Raw genomic sequence first — 12151 nt, forward strand, 5'->3', positions numbered from 1 at the left:
TACACCTCTCCCATCAGTCTGAAGTGGGTGAAGGCTTCTTGTCTCAAATGACGCTTTCTTCATGATATGTAACTAGTAGAAAGCCATGGATGTCATAACATGTATGGAGTATAAGAGGAAGCTAAGGAAAGATTGATACTGGAAGAGAAGTTTTACATTGCAGTGTTTATGAAAAATCAGATGCTCAACTTGAGCATGTTTTTCACTTTCCATTAAAAGTGGGTGCTACAGATAAACTTTCCAAGTCACCTGGCTTAAGGCTCACTCTGACACAGCCAGTTCAGGACTATCAGAAGTGATTTCTTGCACATGTCTCAGGAAAAAAGACTTGGCTCACTATTTTCTGCTGTAGTTTTCTTGAAGGAAAACAGACTTTCCTCTCAAAGTACTATAAGGAAAATTATATCCCTTGGTAACTTGTGAAGGACACAAATGACTGAAGACTTTTCCCCATGCCCTTCCTTGTAATTTCCTCTACAAGTGGTGCCAAAAGCCAAGTGATTTAAAATCTTATATAGGTTAAGAGAGCCTCAAACATAACCTCTAAACATTCAAACTTCCTATGGTTTGGGTGATTTCTAGCCAGAAATCCTCTTAGAACATTGCTTCCAAGGGTACTAGAGAATTATGTAAGTCAAGAAAGGGCTTACATTCAGCAATGAGTTTCCAGAATGTGTTATTCCACATGAAAAAAAATGTGTACCTGGTGCCAAATTGGTAGTAGGGAAGTTTGAGAGGCTGGGACTCACTTGCCGTTTTCTGCGTTGTTCCATTCCGTAGACGACACTGTTCCTGGTCTACAAGCAGTCGGTGCCTTTGCCATCTGGCAGCCAGCTCCTCCAGCACCATAAGGTGCACTGAACTGTTAGCAGTGGGAAACAGTGCTCTATATTTGTCACGATGTACTAGCACAGACCCAGAAGTCAGCTGCCTGATGTTCCAGAAAACATTTCAACGGCAGTGAGTTAAACTTCATGACCGTTTTTTCCTGTGCATGGTGAAGGGCATCAGCAGTGATTCCCTTCTCTGGAAGGAAATGTTGTTAACAGTAGGCTTAGCATATGTGTTCTTGTTTTTGAAGCTGATACCCTACCAGTTGTACTTACCTTATGAATGACTAAAACAGCATTACAGATATCCACATAGGGCTGTTTACAAAGATAGCACAGGATGGCATAATTAGGCTTTCCCCTCTTCTGCTTGAGTATGGGTTATATTCAGTGGGTGATGGTGTCTGAAATCCATCTGTGTTGTTATTCTTGGTCAGATTAGCAACTAAGACATCCCTGGGCCAGGCTGGAGGGCTGGAAGCTCAGTAAACACAATCTCTGGGAAGGACTTTCTTTTTACCATGGCCCAATATGGGTTACCTCAAAGCCTCAGCTGTGGTTTCCTGTTGCTTCTGAGACTTCTCCGACTACTGTGCACTCAGATGTCCTCTTGCTCATGAAGTCTGTCTGGATGGTTGTGACATCTAATACCTTGAATTACCAACATTCTAGGTTACCTTTCAGTTTCTATTTGGGAATCTTGCCACTTTGGATGGAACCCACTTTGTAGAAAGAATTTCTTTTCCAAGGAAGAATAAATTCTGGTGTCCTATGAGGAAAGGCTTGGCTCTGATCTTGTTTCTAGGGAATGGTAGATATTTGACCTTTCTGGTTGTTTCCCCATCAATTTATGTAGAACTGGGAGTTGCTTTTTTTCCTTGGGACTTGAATTCTTTGGAAGAACGCTTCAGTTATGGATGTTTGCAGCCAGGCTAGGTGATGAAAGGTCAGGTTGGAGGTGCATACAATATACTGAGTGCTGTGTAATCTGGTGAGTGTGAAATCAAGAGAATTACAAGGAGTTGTCTGCAAAACTGGCGAGGGCTGGTGTTAGGATACAAGAGATTTGGATGCACTGGGAATTTGTGTGTAGGTGAGAAAGTAATTATTTGATAAAATGGCCTAATTGAGTCCCTGTCTCCCATCAGCAGCTGCTTTATGCAGTGCATAGTGTAGCTCTCTGGTTACAACCCGAAACTGAATCCTTTGTGTAGTTGCTGATGAAGCTTTCCAATGTTGAGTGTTTATTGTGTCTTGTTCTCTCACCTTGCTTGCTTACCTTCCCCCATCATGGCAGGTCAGCATGGGCTCCTCCTGGACTGGCCCCATTCACACCGTGCTCATGTTTCTTCTTTACCATCTTCTTCCTTAGGTCCATAGGTCATGCCTCATTGCTCAGTGTTATTCTGGGGGAACTTTCTAGTTTTGCTGCACTTAACTGCTTTTCTCCCTATATCAATCTGGGGAAGTCCTAAATATAATGCATATAAGTGTGTATTTATTCTAAGACTGGGTAACTGAAACTCGATAAGGAAGCACTTATCTGGTATCTCAACACATACACCTTCAATTGTATTTTTTCTAGCACTCTGTTCTCTCATTGTCTGTAGTAAACTGGAATTCTTATTCATTGTCCCATCCCATATTCCCTCAAAAAAGCTGCAAATCACCCCTATTGCATGAGAAAGTACAAACATCAAGGAACCTGGTCAGTCAGTACCTCTGATCCAACCTACATGGGAAGGAGGCAAGCCTACATCCATGTCTGTGCCAGACTTTGCTGATGTGGTTTGCATGTGTTAACTCCACATCTCTCAGCACTATATCCCCCCTAGTCTACTCCACACTGCGTTCTTGAGCCATTAGAGGATAAAATGTTGCCCCCTAGGCATTTGCTAGTCTTTACCCTACTCTGTTTCTTGCTAAATGATGTCATTTATGTGATTTCTTCAGTTACACATTATAAGCAAGTCATTGCCAAGATTTTATCTTTAGTTCATATTTTGGTCTGGTTTGTACTTGTGAAATTTGCTCTGGGAAATCTCACAAAGTTCTCATAAATACCAGTGTCACCTGTGACACCTCCCTCTCCTTTAGCCTGCAGTTTGCAATCATCATATGCAGTTTATTATAACCATACTAGCTTCCACCTTTTAATTATTTACTGTCCCCATTTCCTTCGGTCTCTACTCACATGGTCCTCAGTCTAAGACTACACTGTCTCATGTCATGATCATCACACCAACTTCGTAATTGGCCTCCTCAGTTCTAATCTTCTCCTCTAGCCAGTCTTTCAGAAAGGTAAGCATGATCAGCCAAGTCCCTTTAGTGACCTCCGATTGGCTTCATGGTGTGTAACATGTTTCCTATGGCCTTTGATGCCACCTGGCATGCATTGCTCTTCTGCAGCTCACTTGTGCTACTCTCTCTCTCTCTCTTCTTGTGGTTTATTGCTTCTCCCCACCATAGGCCCGTGTGCACATGACATTCTTCCATCACCAACCGCTTCTGCCAGAATTCTTAGTTCTCAGCTTAGAGAGCACTTTTCTTTTCTTTTTTAAAAAATTTATTAATTTATTCAGATTACAGCTCAATTGCCATCCCATCACTTGTATCCTCTCATTCCTCCCTCCCTCTTGCTTTCACCTTATTCCCCTCCCCGAGGTCTATGACCAAAGGGGACCCCCACTATATAGTCATAGGCTATCACATCTCATCTTGGTATCCTGCTTATTCTTTCTTTGAGTGCCACCAGGACTCCACACCAAGGGGAGGTGGTCAAATATGGGGCATATGAGTTCATGTTAGAGTCAGTCCCCGCTCTCCACATAACTGTGGAGAATGTCCTGTCCATTGGCTAGATTAGAGTAGGGGTTCGATGTTTACTATTGTATTGTCCTTGGTTAGTGCAGTAGTTTGAGCAGACCCCCCTGGTCCACGATGCACCCATCATAATGTTCTTCTTGTAGGTTTCTAGGACCCTCTGGGTCCTTCTATTTCCCCATCTCCTATATTTTTCTTACCTAGAGTCTCAGTAGGATGTCCTCACATCTATCCCAATCTCCTGGTAAGTGAAGACTTTCGTGGGACATGCCTTTTGGGCTAGTGCCCAATTATATATATATATATATGAGTATATTACCATGTGAGTCTTTCTGAGTCTGGATTAACTCACTCAGTATGACTATCTCTAGGCTGCTATGAACTTGGTTGAGGATATGCCCCTGTTATATGGTGGAGCATTTTCTGGGTGTAGTCTAAGGAGTAGAATAGCTGGGTCTTGAGGAGCCCTATTCCCATTTTTTTCTGAGAAAGTGCCAGATAGATTTCCAAAGTGGTTGTGCATAAAGATCATCAGCTAAGCTGGGCTGTTTGGTGGCGAAGCTGCCAATCAGAGGGTTTCTGTCCATCTGACCCTATCCCTAGAGAGCAGTTGGCCTAAAGCCACATGAGATTTAGACTGATCTTGATATGTCAGTGTTTACTACTAAAAAGTGAAAGTCACCAAAAGTTTACACTCGAGAGCCATGCAGCGCCAGCACCACACTGCCCCTTCCTGTCCTTCCTCTTCCATTGTCTTTCTCTCCTCTTCTCCCCTCCCTTCCTTCCTCTTCTGTTCACGTTCACTCCACCCCTCGCTCAAGCGGTGGGGAGAAGCCAAGTTGGCGTTTATTAAAGATACTTTGAAATGAATTTTAAGCACAAGAGTAAGAGAAAGGAAGCCACTTTGGGAGAAAGTAGACACATCCAAGTCCTTTTTTTTTTTTTTTTGTCGTGTATTCTTCTTACTCTTTGTAAATAAGTGTGCAATTTGCTATACAAAGTTCTACAAGAAAAGATGGGAACCAAGAAAACACAAAATTTGGAAACATGAAAAATCAATCTACAATGTAGTGAATGTAGGATTTTGTGTTATGAAACATTAGCATAGCCTTTTGTCACCCTTCGTTTAATGTTTTAGAAATTATTGAAAGAGACAGGAAGCAGCTTGAAAGTTTGAATGAAACAAATGCAGTTATAAGAGAAAATACATGCATCAGGCTGCCATTGAATTGATGAACAGCATCATTTTAACCTTTTAAGATTTCAGTAGAGTTATTTGAAATTGAAGACATTTTTCTCGTCTTGCCCATGTACAGACACACACTGACATATGCATTTGTTGTTTCTTTTTAAGGCTTTTAAAACCAAGGATGGCTATCTTGTTATTGGAGCAGGAAATAACCAACAGTTTGCTGTTGTATGCAAGGTAATCCATAACCACCAGAGTGAGTAGATGGCGGCTTCCAATGTTCATATTGTACAGCTGAGGGAAAGTTCAACTTTACAGTATCGCTTAGTCATGATTACGTGACTTCCCATGTTAGCACCCAAAGCATAGAACTTTATAATGATAAATGGTGAGGCATAAAGTCCAATAAACACTCCCCCTGTCCCTTCCCTTCCCTCCCCTCCTCTCCCCTTCCCTTCCCTTCCCTTCCCTCCCTTCCCTTCTTTCTTCTCTTCCTACCCCTTTCTTGCATTTTGTATGCTATGTATTGTGCACCTCAAGGTTTGCATATAGAGGTATCTTTCCGCCTCATGGTTTCTGGAGAAGTTTTGTTTTTTCTTTGTTTGTTTGTTGTTGTTGCTTTTAGTGTAGTATGTAGGTTGAAATTAGAAATTGAAACTTAAAATTTTCTCAGCCAAAATTTTTTAACTTTAATTAAAGTATAATTACATCACCGTCCTCTTCCTTTTCTTCCCTCCAACCCTTCATATATCTCCTTTCTCAATCCCTTTCAAGCTGATGGTGTCTTTTGTTTTGATTACTATTGTTATATGTATATGTGTATATATATGGATATATATACACATATACTTACATATATAAATACTTATTTCAATTTTAGAGAGAGTCTTAGCCCTGTTCCTTTCTTCTCCTTCCCTCTGTACCTCCTCTAGACCCCCTTTTCTCTATATCATATTTACTTAGGCCCAAATATAATTAAAGTATTTGCAAATTAATTTTGTTCTGCTAGAAATTTTAAGACTTTTTCAGTTACCTTTGTTTAATGCTTTCTGTGGAATTCATGCTTAAATATTTTAGAAATTAAATTTATGTTAGAAGTGTTTTTTTCTCAGCAAGGCCAGAGAAAACCCTGAAATACTTGGACCAATTTAGGTTAAGAATATACTAAATTTTCATATTGCCTACATTAGATTAAAAAAAAAAGTTTTCACTTTTTATCTTGACCTTCAATCTTATGTTTTAAGAACCTTCCCAAAAATAAAATACAGAACTTTATTTTCACTAGCTTAAATCCAAGAAATGTAGGCTAGTTAAAATATGTTTAATTGTACTTGTATTTTCTTGCCTCTAGACAAAGGCTTCACCTACTGAAAATCTTCCCTGAGTGGGAGAGGAGTGGAGTTTTACCAACGCTGTGACCATAAGCTTTCTGTCTTGATGAATATTCCAGAACTCCTCAGAGGAGTCATTTTCATTATCGTAGTTAATTCATTATGCACAAGAACTATTCACTGTGGAGCCTCTTTTCTGTGAGGGGTTAACAAGCAGGGCTAAAAACCACAGCAAAGAGGTGGGAAGTGCTGTAGGAAAGGTGGCAGCCCAGAAGGCTCTGACTCTGCCTGCAGGAAGGGCTGCTGCAGCTGAGGTGGGAAGGAAAGGGAAGCTTAAAATAGTGACCTAGGGAGTGTAGAGAAAATTGATTCCAACATTTGATCTGGGATCAAAGAATCTTTATTATGAATGGTCAGCTTTAAAAATATGAAACATACGGAAACTGTTGACTGTGAAGTCATTCGCATACTCCACTGCAGAGATGGAAACTTCTAAGCAAGTGCAGATTTGCCTCCTGAGCCATGTGTTTAAAGGCTCTCCCTCTGTCTCTCCCTCCCTCTCTCCCTTTCTCTCTCTCACCCCAATTGACATTTTTGATTCATTACTGCTGATCACTTTGAAACATTTAAACTTCTTCATGAGTATCCGTAAGAACACATTTTGGAAAAGACTTTTATTTCGAAGCAGAGCATTTGCTGCACATTTTAGCACTAAAATATGACTTACTGCTATGATATGCTTGCACATTGCTTCAAAAGAGAGCCTGTCATAGGCCCTTAGATAATGGCATTCTTGACTTTGATTTTCCCATATGTGAGTTAGGAATGATAATCCCTGCTATGAGCCATCAAGGCGGTGCCTGCAAAAACCCTGAGACCTCAGAGGAAGTTCTGTGTGGAGGGTTCCAGTGTTGTGTAGGTCATTTTCTGGGCCTGATGGGCGAGCACAGCAGTTTCATTGACTTTCTCAATCTTTGTACTTACATCATCACATGTAAACTTGTACTACATTTATTTTCACCCAAGTTTAAAAAAAAATCTTTTGTATTTCTACTTGGATACAAAATTCTTTCTTCTTAGTAACACGTCAGGGATGTTTTTCCAGTTATACTTCACCCACACTTACCTGGTAGGGGTGGACTCATGTGACTGAGGCCTCAGAGAAGTGAGGCCAGCTCAGATTCTTTAGAAACAGCAGAACAAACCCTGCCTCCCAGGAAGGGAGGTGGCAGCTGTCAGTCATGAGAGGATGGCATTTCCTTAAATCCTCTCCTTTCCAAAGTAGATTTGATAGGCTGGTTGGTAGATTAACACGCATTGAGCAGGGGCCCTACCAGGAAGTGCTTGTTTTCAGGGGCCAGAGCCAAGCAAAAATTCAGGGCTTGGGGTCAGAAATATATTGCTGCATATAAACTGAACCTTGGTTTATGGCAATTTCTATTTTAGGTCCCTTAACATGATGCAGAAGAGCAGGGAAAGTGAGCATATGTAAGCTATTTTAAGCTGATTGATGCCAACATTTATGGCCATTGCTATTTGAAGTCGATTGACATCCCCTTTAAAGTCACGTAGACTGATGGTTTCCTCCACTGGGTACAGAATGCACTGGTTTTCAACTTTAATGTGCATAGAATCTCTGATAGTCATCTTATTGAAGATTTGATGTTGGTGTATTTGAGTTAGGGTGCAGGAAATTTCAACTTTAATAAATGCTGTACTTGCTTTGCATGCAGGTGGTCTGGGGACATTAAAGCATGATTCATAAGGGCTTTGTGAGACTTGCTTCTAGTCAGGTAACCACTGGTAAAGTACTTAATCTTTTTTAAGCAGCTGTTTCCTTATGTATAAGATGTAGATCATAATGTACCACTATAGCAACATAGAGACTATGGGGCTCATAAGGGCTAGTTACATGTGCAGAGCATGGCATGCTCCTGGCTCACAGGAGCCACTTATTTCCTGGCCTCTGCCCCTTTAACAGAACCTTATGATAAGGGCTGGGTGCCAGAGAGGGGGAATCTGCTTGAAGACTCTGTGAGGGAACAGCTGGTACATTAAAGAACATTAGACTCTGAAGTCCTTGTACACTGCTAGCGGATCTGCTAGGTCTCCTGTCTATTTCTCTGTTATTTTAATTCAGTGGAGCCTGAGCATAAGGGTGGGTACTAGGAAAGGGAGACGAGCTCCATAGTTGTTCTCTGTTTCTCTACAAGGAAGATTAAAGGTGAGCTGTGGTCTCCAAGTGGATGGAGAGAATCTTCATTGCCCCTACCCCGCCCCCATACTTTCTCCTGTGCTAGCCACGGAGCAATCCCAGCAGTACAGAGTGGCAGAGGCACACATGTGAAGAAGACAACCTTTTCTTGCTGGCTCAGGTCACTCAAACAACAGAGTGACTCTGTGTTGCTGTTGACCTATGTTCTCACCATTTGACCTGTGACCTTAAAGGACACTGAAAGTTGGCTAACCAAAGAGAAAGATGTCAGGGGAAAAGACTGCAAAGAGGGAAAAAAGGTTTTCAAAGTAACCCTTGAAGTTGTTTGTGAATCTCTGGGCTTACCTTTGTGCTACATAATCACTGACCTGATTAAGTTACTGGACCTGGAATTCTGAGACCATAGTCAACATAAATGCCTTCATGCCCAGCTTACAGTGTGACTGCTAAGTGGGGCCCATGCAAGATAGATTATAATGGCACCCCAAGTCATGGGAATTGAACCAACATTAGAGCCCAAGTGTGTGGAAAGTGTGAGGAAACTTGCAGCTTGGAACTATGGAGGCCGACTTCTAAAAACAGCAGCACCAAAGCATCTCTGTAGGATTTACCCAGGACTCATAAGTTCTTTTTGTTTGTTTGTTTGTTTTGAGACAGTTTTTTTTCTCTGTAGCCTTGACTATCCTGGACTTGCTTTGTAGACCAGTCTGGCCTCAGACTCACAGAGATCCACCTGCCTCTGCCTCCCCAGTGCTGAAATTATAGGTGTGTGCCACTGCACCTGCCTCAGAAGTTTTTTTTTTTTGTTAGTTTTTACATTTTTATGTATGTGTAAGTGTGTATAGTTTCTTGTCTGAAGGTGCACCATGTGCATGCAGGTGCCTGAAGAGGCCAGAAGAGGGCGTCAAAACCTCTTGAATTGGACTTATGCGTCATTGTGAGCCTTTTGATGCTAGTGCTGGAAACCAAACTCAGGCCTTCTGCAAGGTAGCAAGTACTCTTAACCCCTGACCCATTTCTCTAGTCCTGACTCAGAAGTTCTTAGTACAACATTTAAAACGTCTGGAATATTATCCAAAATTATTCAGATTATAAAGAATCGGAAGTTTCACAAGGAAAATTTTCACAAGAAAAAATTTGTATATGCTAATATCAGGGCAACACAGATGTTGGAATTAATTCACGAAGACTGTAGTACAGCTGTTTTAAAAATTCTCTTACAAGCATCATAGGCACTCTAAGTAAATGGGAAATTAGAAGTGTTCAGCAAAGCTATTGAAGATATAAAGAATCAAATGGAAATTTGGGATTCAGAAATGTATGTTGTTAGCCCATATTTGGGTGGACATTTTGTGATGCAGCCACTTTTGAGTTACCCATGTTTCTGTATGCAGCTGCCCACTGATGCTTCTAAGTAATCCCAGTGGACTGACTAGTCCACCTGCTAGTTTTAGAAGAATCCTTAATTTGGCCTATTGTCAACATTCTATATAGGGTTAATGGTTATTTGTTTACATCTCCCTGAGAAAAATCACACAATACTATTGATGTCTCAACAGAGACCTTCAGGACCAAAAGTAAGTTGGGTTGGGACAGTTGCTTGTTCCCAGAAACAGATGACAGGATATGCAAAAGAGCCAGGCCATCTGCGAGAGAAGTATCCTTGGCCAGCCAACGATTGCATTTGCCAATCTATGCCTGGGATCTAGAACTTTAGTGACAGTGGAGGTATCCTCCAAGCTATTGGTAAACTAGCGGCTGTCACAGTCTCTGAAAGAAGCTCATAAAGGCCATCATCATAAGCAGGGTGTAGTGTCACTTGCATGACTGTGTTGTGGGTGGTAAGGCACGCAGCTTACCTAAGCTCAGCTGTCTTCCCAGAAGGAGAGTTTCTGCATAAGTGAGGAAGGACAGTGGAGGAAAGACATGCAGATGTTCTCTGCCACATTAACTTCCAGCTTGTCAGGAAAGGAAGACAAAAGGGAAGATGAAGCAGAGCAGTGCTTCTCAACCTTCCTAATGCCAAGACCCTATAATACAGGTCCCCATGTTGTGGTGACCCCAACCACAAAACTATTTTTGTTTCTACTTCAGAACTGTAATTTTGCTACTGTTATTAATTGCAATATAAATATCTGTGTTTTATGATGGTTTTAGGTTACCAATGTAGCAGGATCATTCAAGCCCCAAAGGATTATATCCTGTAGGTTCAAAACCTCTGGGATAAATGTATTGGCATGCCATTTTTTTTTTTAACATCTGGTAGAATACAATCAGAAGAGTTTAAATTGTGTCTCTGCAAAAGAACATTTTCAAGAATGCAAAACCTTGTAACCTGTAACCCATGGGAAGAACAGGGCAGGGAAGCAGGGGAACTGAGGAGGAAGTTATGGAAGATACCTCTGAAGTCTGATCTTTAACAGAGAGGGAGGAACATCTGAGATTCAGCGTGAGGATGGAGACTTTCACAATGGCCCAAATCCAAAACTGGACTGTTCAGCATCCAAGCTGCTTGAATTAAAAACATTGTTATTATTGTTGTTGTTAAACTATTTGTTATTAGATCTTTTGAAATAGTGTTTCTCCTTGCAACCCTGGCTGTCCTAGAACTCACTCTGTAGATCAGGCTGGCCACAAACTCAGAGATCTTCCTGCCTCTACTTCCCGAGTGCTGGGATTTAGGGTGTGTGCCACCGGGCCCAGCAGAGAACAACTTTTAAACTCACAGCCTGGCTTGTGATGCTATGAGTCATAGGGATGGATTGGATTATTCTGAGTGCAGTGCAAGTGGGGAAACTGAGTAATATCTCTGCCTATCCCTCCTTAAGACAAAGACTGAGTCAAACTAAGAAAATCAGTTCCTGCTGGCCTGGCTCATAGGAGTGATTCCAGGTATTTGCTTATCTCCAGCTAAGAGTCCCATGGATATCAAGGACTGGAATTCAGTGGAGAAGACGGGTATATTACCAAGAAACCGGGCCATGTAAGAGATTGTGTTTTATGTCCAGAGCATTCAGCTGGATAGATGTGTGCATTTACGGGAGAGCTAAGAAGGGGGTTGAGGTAGGGACCTCAAAACTAGTATGGGGACAACTCCATGGTGAGATGTGATTTTTGTGAATAAGGAGAGGCTTTAGTAGATAAAACTGACTTAGACAAGCATGTAAATTGATTTCCAAAGTTGTAAAACAATCAAGAGGGGATGATTAAAGGCAGAAGATAGGTCACTTGAAAATAAGTATAATAAGGTTTGTGTTGAGACAGAATTTCTTAGGAAAAGTTTAGCAGAAAACCAAATGTTATGCCAGTGAAGTTCTGAAAGGCTTTAAGACATAAATGATAAAACAGCACAGGTCAAATAGATTAAGCTTGACCAAGAACTGAAGAATTGGTTTTGAGTATGTGGCAGTGTCTATTTCTCCCTTGCAATAAAGTAGGGATTGTTCACCCAGCCTAGGCCCTTTCTAGTGTGACTAGTGGTTAAGGCAAGAAGCCTAGAGCCCATCAATGCTGAGGAGGAGCCACTTCTAAATGTCAGCATATGATATGTTAAAGCATGACCGTGACCTTACCGGGCCTAAGGTAGGCCGAGCATCTCAAGCTGCCCCTATCCCAAGAACATCAGGGGAAGGGGGAGATGCAGCAGCAGTGCCCTAGGGTGAGGAGGCTGTGTGGTTCATAAACAAGGACTGTGTCTTATGGGTGACTAGATGGAACGGTGTTTTTCATCTGTGGCGGCTGTATTCAACATTGCCCTTTTATG

The 12151-nt window shown here is 41.5% G+C and overlaps 1 protein-coding gene across 4 annotated transcripts in view; it reads left to right on the top strand.

Moving 5' to 3' along the window:
- SUGCT (succinyl-CoA:glutarate-CoA transferase) overlaps nucleotides 1-12151 on the top strand; it is a 701020-nt gene that overhangs the window by 264378 nt on the left and 424491 nt on the right. For all 4 annotated transcript variants that reach the window (XM_084796224.1, XM_084796226.1, XM_084796223.1 and 1 more), the window contains one exon: nucleotides 5008-5079. In XM_084796224.1, coding sequence (XP_084652350.1) covers nucleotides 5008-5079 — 72 coding nt within the window. The remainder of the gene's footprint in view (nucleotides 1-5007; nucleotides 5080-12151) is intronic.

This window comes from Acomys minous (genome assembly GCF_964271855.1).
Source record: "Acomys minous genome assembly, chromosome: 9".
In the NCBI taxonomy this organism is placed as follows: Eukaryota; Metazoa; Chordata; class Mammalia; order Rodentia; family Muridae; genus Acomys; species Acomys minous.